The sequence below is a fragment of the Mucor velutinosus genome, assembly GCF_035048745.1.
Source record: "Mucor velutinosus strain NIH1002 chromosome Unknown tig00001563, whole genome shotgun sequence".
Lineage (NCBI taxonomy): Eukaryota > Fungi > Mucoromycota > Mucoromycetes > Mucorales > Mucoraceae > Mucor > Mucor velutinosus.
This window is the reverse complement of record NW_027041904.1, coordinates 2,854,881-2,873,102: the sequence shown is the minus strand read 5'-3', so window position 1 is coordinate 2,873,102 and position 18,222 is coordinate 2,854,881. Positions and strand designations below refer to the sequence as shown.

The following is an 18,222-nucleotide window of genomic DNA, read 5'->3' as shown; positions in this document are numbered from 1 at the left end:
CTTTGAAATTGTCATGTTTTTTTTCTTTATTTTACAAAGTGGAATCATGGTAAGGAGAAACATGGATGCTACAGTAGTAGTTAATGTAAAGCGTGCATGTTCTGTGAAAGGATAGAGGCAGCTCCGAAAATGTATGGCAATTTAGCATCCATATAAAGATTGAAAAGGCGCCTATTTGGCTTCTCTTTCCATCTGTATTCCTATCTTACAAGATCATGGAACCAAGAAAAGAATCGCCATTAATACACTACAAACTACTAAAGCAGATTGGCGACGGGTCGTTTGGATCTGTTCACAAAGCAAGGAAAATTACATCCAGCAAAATAGTGAGTAGCTCTGTCCTTATCACATCCTAGATCACTATATTAATATGATATCTCAGGTAGCCATAAAGATTATGAAAAAGAAGCTAAATGGCGACCACATTAAAGAATACAACACTCTCAAGAAGCTCACAGCACATCCAAACATTGTAAAGCTGTACGAAACATTTATTGATACCACCAAAGACTTTTACTTTGTCATGGAATACATGAATGGCGGCAATTTGTATCAATTCATCAAGGATCGAAAAGAAGCATTTGACAACATCCAGACCCACGAAGTGAAAACTATTTTGTTTCAAGTCTTGTCTGGACTACACCATATTCATCATGTTGAAGGCATCTTTCACAGAGACATGAAGCCAGAAAATATATTGATATCTTACGATAATGACACTTTGCTGGTAAAACTGGCTGATTTTGGGCTAGCAACAAGCATAAAATCAAAGCCTCCGTACACCATTTACACCTCTACCAGATGGTATAGAGCACCAGAAATCTTACTGAAATCCCCAGCTTATTCTTATCCCATTGATCTATGGGCTGTGGGTACTATCTTTGCAGAGCTGGTGACCCTAAGGCCACTGTTCCCAGGACAATCAGAGATTGATCAGTTGTTCAGAATATGTCAGGTCCTCGGTAGTCCTGGTATAACCTCAACTGTGTCACGAAAAAAGAGCTATCATCAGCTATTGACGCATCAAAAGATACCATCGCCTCTAGTCAATATCTATACAGGTATCGGTGGTGAATGGAAAGATGGAGTCAAGCTAGCTCAGAAAATGGGATTTCAATTTCCAAAGGTATAGAAATAGGGACAGTATTTTAATCATAACCTAAATTTTGAAGTTCTAGATTTCACCAAGAATTGATTGCCTCTCATCTGTATTACAGCCTCACCCAATCTCAAACGATGGCCTCGATTTGCTATCAAAATTGTTACAGTTTGATCCTTACAAACGCATCACATCATCAGAAGCATTGAACCACCCATTCTTTACAAACAACAACGATGACAATGCACAGCTGATTACGACAGCAAAAGCAACCAGTGCATTGTTTGATTTACCCATTATACCTCTGTCACCATTCAAATTAGAAGAAGAATATTCCCAATGGGACCTGCTAAAAAAGAAAGCGTCTTCTACTGTATATAGCCAAGAAGAACAAGAACAAGAACAGGTTGATCACCATGCATTGACACCATCGTTATTTCCAAGAACCAATAGCTATCCTAGTGACTTATACAGCATTGCAACTTGCGACAATAATGTAATAGAACATAGCATGATGAAACGATCTATATCTGATTTATCCATCCCGTCCAATATCATACCGCATCAAGAAATACAAAAGGATCAAAAGAAGAAGCCCATCAATCGATTGAGCATTTGGGCAAGAAAACATATCATTGTTTAAGCCATGAATAAAATGTACATATTATACATATCACAGCATACTCTTGTCAACAGATCTGCATTCGACACTGCATGGCATGTTCTTCAATTCCAGCTTTTTTTCCTCTAATCTTTAGGGTATTCATCATATCTGAAGAAGCACTGGCTATCACAGCCGTATCTGGTTGCCATGACAACTATTAAATATTCTGCACTGATCACAATTCGATGAAATGAGCTGCATTATACTAGTCGGTGGCAGCCACAGCTTGAATCATGGTGACTTTCTACCCTCCTTCTGGTGACTGTAAAAACGGATGCAAAAATCAAGCTTTTCGAGAGTTTAGAAAAAAAGTTTGATAGAAAACAAAGCGTCAAATCCCTTTTCTTATTTAAGTATCAAAATATCTATATAGTATGCCCAAGTCAAAGCGTAGTACCGTTGGTAAGTTGATATGACCCTCTCCAACTCAAGCAGTCAAAACGCTAACTCAATTGTCTGATCTTTAGTTTCTTTAACTCAAACTGAAAAGAAGGGTCGTGAAGGAAAGGAGAAATTGATCGAAGATGTAAATGGGCATTATTGTATTGGAAAGGATCTATCATGCTAATCAACTGGCCAAATAGATTCATGAATGTGTTGATAACTATGACTACTTGTACTTGTATTCTGTCAAGGACATGCGTAACACATATCTCAAGGAGATCCGTCATGATTTCAAAGATTCTCGTTTCTTTTATGGTAAGAATCGTGTCATGGCCAAGGCTCTTGGTACAACTGCTGAAGAGGAATACAAGGAAGGCTTATCTGCTATTGCCAAGGTAACTATAGGGATTGGAATATGTGAAGATCCGATGATTGATATGGATCTACGTTAATGTAGGAATTGTCAAGTGAAGTCGGTCTTCTTTTCACCAACAAGCAACCAGAGGAAGTAAAGACATATTTCGCTGAATTTGTTAAGCCTGATTATGCTCGTTCAGGAGCTATCGCTACTCAAACCATCACACTTCCTGAAGGACCTGTCAAGCGTGGAGCTGATCCCATGCCTCACAACATGGAGCCTCTTATCAGATCGCTCGGTATGCCCACTGTGTTGAAGAACGGTATTGTTACATTGCTTGTTCCTTATACCATCTGTATGGAAGGTGAAACTCTTTCAACAAATCAAGCTCATCTCTGTAAACTCTTCTACCATCAACTTGCTGAGTTCAGCGTTGATTTGATCAGCTATTATCACAATGGTCAAGTTGAGCAAATCGAGTAAATCAATCAAAACACAAACTTGTTAAATATTAATCTAGACTCCTTCGTTTATCAATACACACATTCATCTTTGCTTTTTTCTTCTATTTCATTAAACAAAATTTGTAAAAATTCAAGGAACATTTGTTGTTCTTGGTAGTCTACATGTGAGAGAAACTTGTGTTTTTCATGCACAATATAGCTTTTTTAATCTTACTAGCCAATCTAGCGCAAAACATGCTTTGGTAATTTGATTGCTCTGGAACACGTTGGAGAGCATTGGTCTATGAGAAAGACTAAATGGACAATTACACCCAAGAATTAAAAGTTTAAGTTTGCTGCCCTGAACGATGGTTTTGAAATACGACTTTTCTTGACATTTATGATTTCAACACCGAAGCTTTGGGTAAACAAGACAACACGTTTTTGTGATGGATTCAACGTGGCATTCATGTTTACAGTGCATGAATAACATACCATTATAGTAAGTGGTGCTTTGACTTTCATATAGCTAGAGTAGTCGCTAGCGAAACGTTATTAATGTAATCAAAACATTCATATGAATGCAAGTGCTTGTTGGAATGACATGAATTCGGTAATAAGACCCAAAAAGGTATTCCCAAGTGATTATTATAGCAAGGAGAGCACATCATCCCTTTCAGAAAATTATTAGGGAAGGAGGCTTTATATACAAATGATCGAGAGAAGTACAATTCGAGCAAAATCGCCGGGATTTGCGAACAAGCGAAGAAAAAGGGAGAAAACAAGCAAGCCATCGCTTTACAGCAGCAGAAAGGGAACTAAATAGATAGGAGAAACAGCTTCGAGTCCTATATTGTAAGTAGGGGAATGGCATTTGTCCATCATGGCAGTTATTAAACGTATGAATCACAAGGCATATTGCAAGTGGGAGGGGTCCTTTGCCTTTCGCAGCAAGTACCTAGACACCCAGCGTAGTAAGAGGTCATTCTACAGCAGCAGTAGCTATGATACATTACTCAAAGCGGAGGCCTGGGAACACTTGCTTACTAATGCAACCATGCAGCTCAAGGTAAGCAAGTAATTAAGTTGCTGAAGCTTCTTTCATATATTATGATGCGTTACATGTAGAGAATTTCCATAGCAATGATAGTATGCTACAGGTCATGGCTGTAATTTCAACGTACACCAGAAAGCATGGCTCTACAGGGTAGCAAAGGGAGGAAGAGTCAAGGTTATGTATCAAACATCATCCATTGTGCAATGCGCCAATTAGCCCACAGATCGCATTGCAAAAAACTTGCATTACTAAGCTCATTGTTTGTACCCCAAGCAGTAGTAGCAGCAGCAGTGATCCCTGTTTTGAGCATTTATGTATGCATGTATTCAAGTTTAGGGTTTGGCGTCAAGAAATCATTAAATACACCTGCTATGTGTGATCTTGATTACCCAGCAAGGAAACGTCTATTGCATTGTGTTTTCATTGAAATCAGGACACTTTACATCATTAGATTGTACGCATGCATCATTGGCAAATGTGTACAGCAAATTATTTCTATGAAATGTAGAGACTATCACTCTGGTAGAGTCTACAGCTGTTGATATTTTGAGTTAATGGCTTGACATATTGTGGTATAAAAGGAAATAATGTTACTACACCTATTCTGTGACGAAAATGTATCTCTTCGTCTTCTAAACTAATGAAACGGGCTCACTTAATAAGGTGTATGCACGGATATCCAGACCCTGAATAAACATTGAGCGATCTCCTAAATCAGGATCATTTTCATGGATATAGAAATTAATGGAAATATACTTATTGTGTGTGCTTCTCTCCTCCTGCTCATCCCCTTGTTGCATGTCATCCGAGCTTCTTCTATGTTCGTAGTATTCTCCCTGAATGTCATATTACATTATTAAAATGTAAGATTGACCTTGCATTCGTTTGTGAAATTTGTGAATTTGTATTAGAGAATTAGTAATAATATTGCATATATACTCATGAGTGTAGATACATATAACCAAGCCTGGGCGTTTTACAATTTGAACAAGGTACATATACAGCAACATTTGCAATAAAAATGGCGGTTTATTAAAATATGATCATGCCTAACCTCCGTCTCCTACGCTACAAAACATGCTTTCTAAGCATTATCAAAATAAAATCAAAACGTGGACGGTGTATCCATTACTAGATCTTAATCCTTGTGTTTTTAGGAGACTAGTGGTCTTTCTTTTTTGTGCTGGTTAGAGATTGTATAGGGGACCATTGTAACAGCAAAAACACACATACGCATCATGTATAGGCGCAACATTATAATAATTCCAAAAGATTAGGGAAGGGCAGCGATTATCATGGTTGTTGCCATGTTACCAAGGCCTAAGGCAAAAACTCTAGTGGAGGTTTCCATGGTAACTAAACAGAGTGTCATTCTTACAAGCTGTATAGGCCACCAAGAAGAGTAATTATTCTTTATATTTTGCATAAACGACGAGGCATTCCCTTGGATTAGATGACTTAAATGTCAATAAAATTCTGATTCGAGAATGTTGATACTGTATTGGTTTTAATGCTAGCATGACTAGAGAAACAGGAAAGATGCACAAGAATATTGATAAAAACGGGGCCAACGCGCGTTTTTCTTTACATTCAACGTGCTTAGTTACAGATTGAACAAACATCTCAACAGTAAAAGCAGAAGCACTCATATCCCGCAGGCAGCGAGCAGAAACAGCAGCAGATAGCAGTAGCACCAGCAAATGCAGGTCGAAGAGGAGTATGGAATGGAACGAAGTAGATTGAATCGCGAGGAGGCACTTTATTTCCTTACTCCTTTAAAATAATAAAACATACAAATCGAAATGAAAAAGCGAGAGAGAGAATCAAGGTCCCCTCATCCCCTTGACAACGTGAAGCAAGCGAGCGAGATTGGGATGAAGGGTTCTCATGGAACAAAGATTGCTTATCTGTTCAGCTTGCTAATTTCCATAGTTTCCCCCATTTCCTATTGTTTTCTCCTTTTGCAAACGTGGAGCAAAAACTAAGTGCAAAGAAATAGGGATTCTAGTGTAGTACCAAGGCTATTAAATAGCAAAACAGACCATGATTACATACATGAAAAAATCATGTCGGATTAATGAACTATTATGGTAAAAAAAACATTGCAAGTAAGGCTTACTTGTTTGCAAGAGAAAAGCAGGTCCAGGATGCTATGATAGAATGACCAATTGAATATAATGCGTAATAGGAGATGTTGTTTATTAACACACTATATTGTCATTTACTTTATCATCATCTATATTCTCATCACCATCTGTAGCTGCTATCATCTAGGACAATACTCCTCTCGAATATTAGGCAAATGGCTAAAATAGACTTGAAGTCGTTCATGTATACCTGTGTAATCCAAATATAAACCAGGACTTTTGGTATCCAAATCATTCCATATACATAGGCATTTACACTGACACACATGCACACACATAACGCAGATACAGGTAGCATACTGTCCACAATGAAATCTGACATGATGATCCTATTAATTCGTGTAACCTTGCATTTAGTCTAATATATCCATCTCCTATTTTTGCTTACTGTGGAAGATGTCTGGTTGACAGATGCAGCTATTGTGGGATGATTTGGGCTGATCTCAAACAATCGAGGAGAGCATGTACGTGGAAGGGGCTCACCAGAGAAATGAAAATAGTATATAAAGATAGAGTTTTTTCTCGTTGAAGAATCTGATCATTATCATCTTCTTTACAATCGTCACATCTACTACAACTATTAAAATGGATATCAAAAGCTTATTGTGCTCTCCACAATCGATCGAAACAAGCAACCTGTACTCATCAGAACAAAAAACACCCATTCAGTTTCATCAGCGTCAACCTTCTTGGTCTTCATCATCATGTTCCTCATCTCCTGGCAGCCCAGCCAGCTCGTCTAGCAGCTCGTCTTACTATTCAATTCCTTCATCCCCAGAAATTGACATTCCATCCTCACCCATGACTACCTCTGCTTCTGTTCTTTCTTCTTCTCCTTCTCATACTGCTGCTTCTGTTGCTTCTGTCGTTGAGAACACTAGTTCCACTTCTCAACGCACCAACAACAATCGTCATATACATTCACAAACCCGTACTCCATGGTCCTCTGAAGAGGATCAATTATTACAACAAGGCTACTCTCAAGGTCTATCATGGGCTATGATATCTACCGTCTATTTGCCTCACCGCTCAAGAGGCTGTTGCTGGGGTCGTTTCAAAACACTACAAGCAAAGTCATTGGAACAGAGAGAATGGTCTGATTCTGAGGATCGTCTTTTGATGTTGGCTATCAAAAAGAACTCGAGGTTATTCAAGCAAGCTTGGAAAGCTGTTGCTCAAGACATGGGAAATCGAAACTGGAAGGAATGTGAAATGAGATCTACAAAAGTTGGTAGCAGCAGCATCATCAAGAAGAAAACTTCGCGTCAAAGCTAAATCCAACTATGAAGAGAGAAGGCAAGAATGATATTGGTTGATCCAATAACAATACCATCACCTTACTACTACTCCTTTCCTCTCGAATATTACAACATCAACCATTATAACAACCCCCCCTCCTCAAACCCCGTATTTAATACTATGTACGATAGCATAGCTGATTCAAACATTCATTACTCATCCCATTGCATGTATCACATATTCTCTTTATAGCACTTTATGTTTAAAACCTAACAATTGTATTCAGTACTTTTGCTCTCACCCTAATTTATTTATGCCCTTTTGCTTTTCGTATATATATATATTTATGTTGCATTTTCCATTTTATTTCCTTCTCTTTATGCCCTGGTGGGTAAACAACCATTCTAATACATTAGCATTTGACATTTCTTGTAAACATCAAAAACGTATACTATTATAGTACGAATATGTTTAATTGTGATCTAGTGAATTGCCTTGAGCTAAAGGATTATTATCCAATCTATCGTAACCATAATGCGGATCAGCGTATGAAACTATGCAGCATCTAGGAAACATTTCAATGTGTTGTTATTTGAAAATGATGTGCTAGTGGCTGGGCGCTATCTTTACATCAGCAAAATGTTACATCTGGTAGTTTTGTAGAAGCCCATAGATATATCTATTGAAAGCATTTGTTTCTGAGCAGTATGCATACTTAATCGACCGACTACCACATCCAAAGCTTCATGTTAGGATTACTGTTTGATTCAGAAAGAGATTTAAGGAAAACTCCCTATACATTACATTTGCCGAAATATGAAACCATTCAGTCTAATTATTTCATCAGGTTAAACACATCAGATTCATAATCCATTACGTTCTTTTTTTTCAATTTTATATGAAAGAAAATACAATGCATCATTGAATATGCCAAAATTCTACATTATTCTGCTAATCCTCGTATTCAATCAAATTCGACACACATCACAATTCACGTTTCGAAAGACGTCCATACCTCAATGCGCAACTTCACAATACTACGATCCCAATGTGCGTCCCAAAATTGCAGTGATATCACACGAATCAGCCATCAGTACATTTGCGCAGAACCCAGAGCAAGGAGCAAGAGATGCTGCTGCTATCTTGGACGTTCAGATTGATTGGAATCGACATTTTATCAATTCAGCTTCTAAAATGATTGCTGATATCCACGATGCTGTAGACAATGTATGAAAAATATGCTATGACATATGGCTGTATCTGACTCCATAAATTATAGAAAGTAGAAGGCATCATTGTTACCATACCAAACGAAGACGTGCTAGAGGCAGTGCAGTATGCCATATCGCATCGTATACCTGTTATTGTATACAATACTGGCCTTGATTACGCCAAGAAACTAGGGCTTACTCGAGTGATGATTGACAATTTTGAAACGGGAAAATACGTTGCCAAAGAGCTAATGAATAGAGGGTACAATAGACCGCTTGTCCTACAATTCACAAACATTGAGGGTACAAGCTTCTCTTCTCGTTATCGAGGTGCATCAGAAATACTCGGCTTTGAACCTGAAATGATGGCTATTTCTGATTCCAATGATACTCAGAAGGCCATTGCCCAGCTCACCAACTATTTTGAACAACACGCATCGTTTGACTCTATTATATCGCTAGGTGGCTATGTAAGATGGATATGTGCAGATTACATAATAGACTTATTAAGTTTTATCCAATAGCTTGGAACAGATATTGTCAGTAGCGCAGCGCTGAATGTATTGAGTAGAAACAGCACTAGAAAATTGGGTGTCGCCTTCTTTGACACTGGCGGGCGTAACTTAACAAGGCTTATGAATCAGCATCCGGATGTATTTGGCATATCACAGCTGCCCTACTATCAAGCCGCTATACCTGTGTTTTTAATGTACCTCAGAATTACAACAGGGCACAATGTGTACAACAATCAAACCATCAATACCGGACCCTTATTAGTTACCAATGAGACCCTTTCTTTTGTGCGCGAAAACGAGCAATCCACGTTGATCCCTTTGTCTGCCAAAGAAGCTCGTATAGGCGCTATTTTACCCAATGCTCAAGGCGACACATACAACGGTGCTATTATGACTGGAATCAAGGATTTAGCTACAAAATTAAACTGGGAAGTCCTAAATATTGTTGAGGTAAGCATCTGTACTAAAGAAGCGAAACAGAAAAAAAAAAAAAAACTAAGACCATGCTAACCATAATTGATGTGTGCAATTCTAGCAAGGTCCATTAGGTAAAATAAGAAACTTCGAACAGTTACACAATTTCAAGACGAAGCTAAATCGAATTGCATAGGTTTTAGAGGACAAATTCAGCAGGAAATTGACTACTATGTAAATGAAAATGTAGCGGGAATCATGATGCAGACCAGCGACCAAGATTTGCTCAACTACAGCGTGCTGAGAGCCAATGCGTCTGGTATACCACTGGTTACCATGGGCACCTTTTACGAGGAGTTGAATCACACAACCTCGGCGTAAATACCACAGAACTCAGAGGAACGACCATTTGATCTAACTACATACTATATATAGAAAAATCCACAACATTGCTCTCGATACATTTGATCTTTCTAGAAATATAGCAGAAACTGTGGTGAATGACAACTATTCTCGACCTTTATGCATCGCAGAGATTACACCATGGAAACAGAGTGGGCTTTGCGACCGTTTCTATAATGAACTCACTTCATTAGCAACACAAAGAAACATGACTGTAGATCGATTACCGTCCTTCAATATGAATATCTCCACCGACAGTTCAATGGATCTAGAAGTTGCTGCTATTCTGGCTCGCTTAGCGGAAACAGGGTCCAGTCCTGATACCTATGTTACAATGTCTGAATATACTTTTGAAACTATAAATTCTGTAAGTGGATAGTTTAAAGTGATCTTGATTCTTTTCTTACCCTTTTCTCTCTCTCTCTCTCTCTCTCTTCTTCCCTACAGCGGATACTGAAGGGTTATCTGAGCAACTCAACGCGCATGTTTACCTCTGCTGACCTGTTTGATCAAATTCAAGCCTACTTGGAGAAGAGAGTGAGGGAGTTTTGGTTCCTCAACACATTTTCAATGGGATTCACATCAGTCTTGGACGTGCTCTTCTCAAAGGTATTGACAGCCCAGCCATGGAAATTGACATATTTATCAGTGCCAAAAGTCGCCTCTGTCTGTTCCCCAGGCACATTCTACTATGAGCTGTCCAAGAGCTACTACTGCATGGATGAAGCTGGTCATACTATCAAATCCATTCGCTGTGCCCAATGCCCTGCCAATACCTATTCACCCATTGATGATATGGTCGAATGCCTACCATGCCCTCGGGGCACCTACTCCGATATTGGATCTGACCAATGCAAAACCTGTGTAGAGGGTGAAGCTGACAGTAGCCACAATGACCATTGTCTAGATTATTTTGCGTCGAAATCTGATGCCAAAAAGAAACTCTACATGTCCATATTTTTACCCATTGGTATCGTTATAGTCTGTCTTATCATAGGCTGGCTGATATGGTTACTGCGAAAGAGGAAACGCTCTGTCGATGACATTAGTGATGAGACCTGGTTGCTATCGTATCAAAAACTGACCCATCCTTCGTTGCCCCACATGTCGCCAGTGCCATCTTCTCTGATGGAGGTTCCACTTATTGGTCCTGATGCGGAGAACATTGCCTCGACCTTCACTACACCAGATTATTCGAGCCCTTTGTCTCCATTTCAGCAGCAAATAAATCAGCAAGGCAGCGCATTTGATTCAAGTCTTGCAGCCCCAAGTGACTCCACCAAATCCCCAAGGTAGTGTATGATGCGGTCGGCTTGTATGTTTGAACTAAGTGTATGTTCCTGTAGTACCGCGCGGTCATCAGCAGATCATCCATATGAAAAACAAAACTACACTCTCAAATTCACTGTTGGCTATCAGTAAGTGTCATTTAGTAATATGTGGAAACGCCAGAAATTGATATATAATCAGTCGAAATTTACCGGTGTTCATCAAGCAAATTGGGTTCAGAAAGCTCAAGCTTGATGACTCTATCCGTGAAGAAGTCGCATTGATGAAGTGTGCAAGACACCCCAAACTTGTTGAATTCGTAGGCTTGTGTGCAGAGCCTCATTCCACGTTTGTTGTTGAGGGTAATGTGATTGAAGCCAGCGTTGCGGGAATATACTGAGATTGTTTCTTGCTTTTAGAGTACTGTGCCAAAGGATCCCTAGCTGATGTGCTCGCAAACTCTGACATTGACCTCAGTTGGATCTTCAGATTTTCACTGATCAATGATCTAATAAATGGTTTAGACTTTCTCCAGCATTCTCGGTTTAATTATCATGGCAGCCTTACGTCATTCTCTTGCTTGATTACTGGCAAATGGGAGCTGAAAATCACCGATTACGGCCTTCGTAAGGTTCATGGCTCACAAGTTGATCCCACAGTGATAGGTGCATTGCGAAAGAACTCTCATGTGGACTGCAAGGATTTGTGTTCAGATCACACTCGAATTTTGGCCAGTAGCGAACATCTCTTGTGGGTGGCACCGGAGTCAGTGGCATGTACGCCTATAGGTCTTTACAGGACATTCCCCACAAAGCTTGCTGACATTTACAGGTATATCTGCACAATTTGTTTCATTTGACAAACACTCAAACATACTTCTGCTAAAAATAGTGCTGGCATCATTATGAATGAAATTCTTACACGGGAGAGGCCCTATCAGAAACTGATAAATCAAGGAATTTCATACGAGAACATTTTTCAGAGGGTTTCCGAGGAGAACCTTCGAGTCACCATGAGAGCGGCTGCAGAAGATGAATATGCTGATAAGATTAATATGATTATCCATGATTGCCTTCAGTCTGATCCTAATTCTAGGCCCAGTTGTTTAGCAATCAAGGTAAGCTGTAGAGCATGTTTTGCCTTCAGTTTTCTTAATACTTATATTTGTATAGAGTCAAATGAGAAACATTGATCCCTACTTGACAGACTCTGATAATGTGGTGGACAATCTGGCCAACTTGGTAGGATTATTCTTGAAATCAACGCCGTGAATGTCAGATTAACAAACATTTCTTTTCCCACTGCCTAATTTAGCTAGAGAAATACGCGAATGATATGGAGAACCTGGTTCGTAAGCGTACGGCGAATCTCCAACAAAGAACTTTAGAACTGGAGGAAGAACGGGCACGCGCACAAACTTTGTTACAAGGTAACAGAATACAAGCCATATTGCCTTAATTTGGTGAAATTAACTCTTATTGTAACTAGACTTGAAGGCAGCTAAAGAGGTAGCCGAGGCTGCTGCTGCTGCTAAACAAAACTTCTTAGCAAACATGTCTCACGGTGAGTTTTTCCGCGCAATTATGCTCTGAATGCTTGCGCTAATTGCCGATCCTTAGAAATTCGCACTCCAATGAACGCTGTCATTGGCATGTCTCGTATACTTATGGAGAGCGATCTACCTAGCGACCTGTACGAGTGTGCCGAGACAATCGAATCTTCTGGTAGGTTAACATGATCGCATGCACCGCCAGGTACGGCTATTGATTTTTTTTATACTAGGTAATCACCTAATGGCCATCATTGATGACATTTTAGACTATTCAAAAATCGAGTCTGGAAAACTCTCGCTGGAAAAACGCATCTTGGATTTGGTAACACAAGCTATTGCAAATGTCTTACATGGAATTTATGCACTAATGTACTTTGTCTCGCCTAAATGTATAGACATTTGTCATTGAAAGCGCGATCAAGCTTGTTGCGCCCAATTACCTGGACAAAGACCTCATACTTTGGTATGAAATTGATCCTAATATACCCGTGCGGATCTATGGTGATTTAGTGCGCATCCGTCAAGTCATTCTGAATCTGCTGTCCAATGCGTTCAAATTCACGAAATCGGGCCATGTATATGTTCATGTGCAATTGTGTCCGCATAGCCAACTGCATATCGCAAAACCAGCGTCAGATTATGTAACAAATGACGAAGAGATTTCGGAAACTGTGCCTCTAATTACTGAAGAATCCGAGCTACCACACGATGTAGTGCCATTCCTGGTATCCGTTACTGACACTGGTATTGGCATTCCAAAGGACAAGTCAAGCAAACTATTCCAATCGTTCTCTCAAGTTGATGCTTCTACAACCCGTAATTTTGGCGGCACTGGTTTGGGTTTGGCCATCAGTCGACAACTGTGTCGCATGATGGGAGGTGATATGGTATGATGCATTGGTTTATAATATATATGCACTCGAATACTCACTTTATGTTATTCTTTAGTGGGTTGAATCTGAACTGGGTAAAGGCTCAACATTCAACTTTCAAATGCTGCTACAAAAGCAGCCAGATAGTCCTACATATGGCGAGCAGAACCGTTTGGGTGAACTTGCAAAGCTGTGCAAGAACCCGCTGGTTATTACCGAAAAGGAATCCTCAAAGACCTGCTGGAAGAGCATCTTATCCAGCCTTCAAATTGCAGGCACGAAATCGTTAAGCTACAAGGAATCCCTGCCTTACTTTGAAGATTATGATACATTGCAAACCAAGCATTCAGTACTTATTGTGGATGACGACCTGCACGTAGTTGATGGTTTTGACCCTCAAACCACATCAAGCGAGGCCATTATTAATGAGCTTCGGACACAGTTTCCCTTCTTGACCAGCATTCCAACATTGTGCATCAATGACTTGCGACTTCGAAAACCAACTAAACTGGAGAAACCTCCTTCAACTATAGGTCAACAAGTCAGTGCTTCACCTGCATTGGACGACAGCCCATCCACCCCTCAAGATGAGTTAAGCAACCCCTTTGATATAGTCAACGATTCATTTTTCAGTGTCTACAAGCCTTTCAAGAATTCTAAACTCTTGTCTACTCTTCATTGTTTGACCAGCAATGGCTCTAATAGCAACCAGGAGGCTTCTTCATCTTCTAATTCTCCTGCAGATGCATTATTAACTCGAACTCGATCCCAAGTATCAAACCCTGCTACTCTATCCTCTTCTCATTCCAATATTGAGTCTCCTCAATACCTTGGGCATCGATCAAATAGCTTCTCAAGCACGTCATCCGGCCGTCCACTTGCTGATTTCTTGTCTAGTGTGAGATCTTTATTAGTAGATGACAACCCCATCAACCAAAAGGTGCTATCTCGTATGTTGACACGCATGGGCATGCATCCTCAAATCGCTGGCAATGGACGTGAAGCGTGTGATATTATTGCAAGTGCCAGAGATGCTGGTGAACCTATTGACCTCATCTTCATGGATATCTGGATGCCTGAAATGAACGGTCTTGAAGCTGCCACCAAAACTCGTCAAGAATTGGCTTTCTCTGCTGTGAAACCCTACATTATTGCTATGACGGCTTGTGTTATGCCTGGAGATCGTGAAAAGTGTATAAATGCAGGTATGAATGGTTATGTCAGTAAACCTGTTCGAAAGGAAGAGCTTGAAGCAGCGCTTCATACATATACCCAGATCCTTATGACCAGCGATTTGCTTGTAATGGACAATGAAGAAGAAGGTTACAGCTCATCCACTCCTCCTGAAGAGGCACATCGTTCACAACAACCACCAAGTACGGCGATAGATATGCAACAACAACTTTCTCCAACAAAAAATGTAATTGTAAATGTACCAACTGTCACTATCACTTCTGAAGACGAGTCTCATTCCTTAAAAACTAATTAGCATTTGTTTTGATTCATCCATAATAAAAGCACATTGGCTGTTTAGACAACAACTTTTTCTCTTATGCGAACCATAGAGCATGTTGCTACTGTGTGAATCAAAGTCATACATTTTAAGATGGTAAATCAAATGGGTTGGTTGAAGTCTTTAAAAAGGATCCAACAAAATTATTCTAATGCACAACTACTAATACACATTGAACACACATTTATCACTAATCAGTTATACTTGTCATTGTTTATGTACAGTACTATGCTGTCGTGTGTATAGATAACAGAACATAATAAATTTATGAACCCTAGACACTTTCAAAGCCTCAAAAAGAAAAAAGTCGATCTTACAAGCGTTTTGATGGGCTGGTGTTATTAAATATACAGCTTCACAGGAAAACAGGATGGTTAACAATGGCAATATGTAGTGTACCACCTACTTTCTATACCCTTCAAAAGCATCTATTATTGTATTGCCTTTACGATTAAAAGGGCATAGAGTTTGTCAGCAGGCCCCACCAGCTGCCAAAATTAATTTAAACCCAAAATACTGTTTCTGTTCAAGATTGGACAGATTTCAATAGTTTTTCGACTTGATTGAACTCTTTTGCTAGATTCGACTATAAGAATATGATGATCATCCCTTGCTTCTTTAAGATTTCTTGGAGTGCTTTTCAAGGTGCTTCCAATGGTACCAAGTAATATGAATGTTTTGAATAAACTTATTGAGCAATCTATGAAAATATGAAAAGAGGTTTCTGGCCAAAAAGTCGAAATCTTACATATCAAGGTTCTAAAAAGATGACTTCAGGGGTTACGTTAGATCGATAGAAACATTTTGATTTAATGTGTGTCATAGTAAAAGTCTTCGTTATCAAGGTGAAAAACGCGATCGTTTGATTTTCAATGAAAACCATGAGGGGTACCTCATGCTCTTTGGCCGATTTTTGGCCATGTTTTTTTTGGTCTCCAAAAAGCTGAGCAAAAGTGTCAGGAAGTAACAGCCAGATGAAAGCAGTTGTTTGATGCTATTCTGGCGATCTAAAACGGCCTTGAACGCGAGAAAACGTAGCTCAAATGCACTCAGATTTTGCTGTATTAAGCACCCTCTTGACTAAAAAGAGGAAATATCTGTATGATACTGGCCCGTATATGAAGCATCTACGCGTATACGGATGTGGAACATCACATTATAGTCAGATCCACAGATTATATGGAGGGTTTTCAGGTGCAAGATAAAAGTTAAAATGAAAGTAGTAGCAGTATTTTGATAAAACGAGAAGGGGCAATCGGTAGCGCGAGCTGCGAAGGTAGAGAGCCATCCAAAGCATAAATACACGCGCTGTTATAAAGTAGATTTAGACAAGCATACAAAAGAGTAGTGTTACGAGTCGTAATATCCACTTCCTTGTCACTATGTACAACCATTCTTTTTGCTCTTCACCATCAAACGAATAAAATACATCACACTTGGTACCGCGTAAATTACATTCCATTCACAATTCACTCTGACTCACATCAAGCGGGTATAAATTAAAGGCCCCAATCAGCCCTGCAATGTTTTCCGTATTCAAAAAGGACAGCCATATTATCAAATTCTATATCTTAGATCCATCAAGTGCTATTACATAACCAAGCTATATAAAACTATATATACTAGCCCTTGTAAATTAAGCAAGCTATCCCTCGTTCATCGAAGGATATTAGTACAGTAGTATTATCAAACCCCAATTCAATCCTTGTAAACCAGGACATTATCACAAACATATAGAATAGAGAAATAGCAAAAATCATAAATCTCAAAAGTCAGTTAATAAAATCATCTTATACTTCAACAAACATTTCAATACGTATCATTTATAAAGCTTGCTAGCTATTATATTTACTCTTTCCTTATATTTTACATCTGACACTTGTAAGACCCCTTGAATTCTTTATATATATACATATTTCATAGAATAATTGACTCATTAAAAATTCTTTTGTATATATCTCTGTATTATTATCTACCTTCTATTCTTTCTTCTGTTTATTTGTTTACTCCAAATGGACAACTGTAAACTTCGTGCTCATTTAGTAGTTCAATCTGCTTAAGCTAATTTACCATCCCTTGTCAAACTCATTTATCAGAACTATACACAATACTACCAACTCATCTGTAACAATAGATATAAGATAAAATATAATGTTCTATTATTTTGTCAGGTACACGCAGACTTTGTGTTTAACATTTTAATTTAGTATAAGTAACAAATCAATTTGCAAAATAATAAAGATAATCTTTTATATCAATTCTCTTCTTCTATATACACTAGCGTAAGTCTATTCAATAACCATACCTCTATTCGCGACAGTTTTACAAACAAATTTGATTTTAATACTAACTAAAAGGTTGCTCACAAAGCCTGTGAAAAATAAAACACACATTAACGTCTCACGCTAATATAAATTTGACAAAAATATATTGCTGACTGTGAGATTCGAACTCACGCCTCTTGCGAGACCGCAACTTGAGTGCGGCGCCTTAGACCAACTCGGCCAAATCAGCTTCCGTGATTTGTCAGGGTTGAAGGGTATTCTGACAGTGATTTAGATCTGCAGGATATCATTGACAGACTAAACACAAACAAGAATAAGAAGCGCAGGTTTAAACCTAGAGCGCCAGCTACCAGGAACATTAAACAGCGATTAACCTGGATAGCGCACAACATTACACAAACTATATTGGATAAAATCAATGTTCAAATCTAATATTAATAAAGCACCTTTTTATCCATTCAACTAAAAGGCTATAACATCTTCCTGCACACTCTCTATATCTACTTCCATTTATATCTCGATCAGATCTCAGATTGCATATACTATCTCTACGTATTAGCATCTGACAATTGGTAGCAACTTCTGTTATTTTTTAAATCCTTTTTTTCTATTTGTCGCCTATAACAGATAGTAAACAAAAGTCGATCATCAAGGCACGCCGGCTAAGTATTCATTAAAGGGAAAGATCGAAACATCTATATTAGATCTTTGCATTTACTGAATCATAATAGTCAACCCTCTTTACTACAGTTGTTCATAGTTCCTCTCTGTGAACACTACCTACCCCATCTCGTTCGC

At 38.9% G+C, this 18,222-nt stretch overlaps 5 protein-coding genes and 1 non-coding gene across 6 annotated transcripts; 5 read left to right on the top strand and 1 right to left on the bottom strand.

The window, feature by feature from the left end:
* Positions 1-215: 215 nt before the first annotated feature.
* Positions 216-1,742, top strand: CTA8_5 (Heat shock transcription factor; the record flags this gene model as incomplete). Its single annotated transcript, XM_064828778.1, has 3 exons — positions 216-326; positions 383-1,126; positions 1,179-1,742. The coding sequence occupies 3 exons, from the start codon at positions 216-218 to the stop codon at positions 1,740-1,742; spliced, it is 1,419 nt and encodes a 472-aa protein (XP_064685980.1).
* A 395-nt stretch (positions 1,743-2,137) lies between these two features.
* On the top strand, positions 2,138-2,988 carry CTA8_4 (Heat shock transcription factor; the record flags this gene model as incomplete). The annotated part of the gene is made up of 4 exons (XM_064828777.1): positions 2,138-2,165; positions 2,231-2,289; positions 2,348-2,542; positions 2,605-2,988. The coding sequence occupies 4 exons, from the start codon at positions 2,138-2,140 to the stop codon at positions 2,986-2,988; spliced, it is 666 nt and encodes a 221-aa protein (XP_064685979.1).
* Positions 2,989-6,737: 3,749 nt separating this feature from the next.
* On the top strand, positions 6,738-7,427 carry ATC70_009547 (uncharacterized protein; the record flags this gene model as incomplete). The annotated part of the gene is made up of 1 exon (XM_064828776.1): positions 6,738-7,427. The coding sequence occupies one exon, from the start codon at positions 6,738-6,740 to the stop codon at positions 7,425-7,427; it is 690 nt and encodes a 229-aa protein (XP_064685978.1).
* An 891-nt stretch (positions 7,428-8,318) lies between these two features.
* Positions 8,319-10,312, top strand: ATC70_009546 (uncharacterized protein; the record flags this gene model as incomplete). The annotated part of the gene is made up of 6 exons (XM_064828775.1): positions 8,319-8,618; positions 8,671-9,072; positions 9,127-9,567; positions 9,653-9,665; positions 9,728-9,908; positions 9,967-10,312. 6 exons carry the CDS (start codon positions 8,319-8,321, stop codon positions 10,310-10,312), a joined length of 1,683 nt encoding a protein of 560 aa, XP_064685977.1.
* A 104-nt stretch (positions 10,313-10,416) lies between these two features.
* Positions 10,417-15,115, top strand: ATC70_009545 (uncharacterized protein; the record flags this gene model as incomplete). The annotated part of the gene is made up of 12 exons (XM_064828774.1): positions 10,417-11,225; positions 11,280-11,351; positions 11,404-11,564; positions 11,622-12,033; positions 12,094-12,319; positions 12,375-12,443; positions 12,517-12,631; positions 12,691-12,765; positions 12,822-12,926; positions 12,985-13,076; positions 13,150-13,641; positions 13,703-15,115. The coding sequence occupies 12 exons, from the start codon at positions 10,417-10,419 to the stop codon at positions 15,113-15,115; spliced, it is 4,041 nt and encodes a 1,346-aa protein (XP_064685976.1).
* A 2,455-nt stretch (positions 15,116-17,570) lies between these two features.
* ATC70_009544 lies at positions 17,571-17,653 on the bottom strand. Its single transcript has one exon. It is a non-coding gene; the product is annotated as a tRNA-Leu (tRNA).
* Positions 17,654-18,222: the final 569 nt, after the last annotated feature.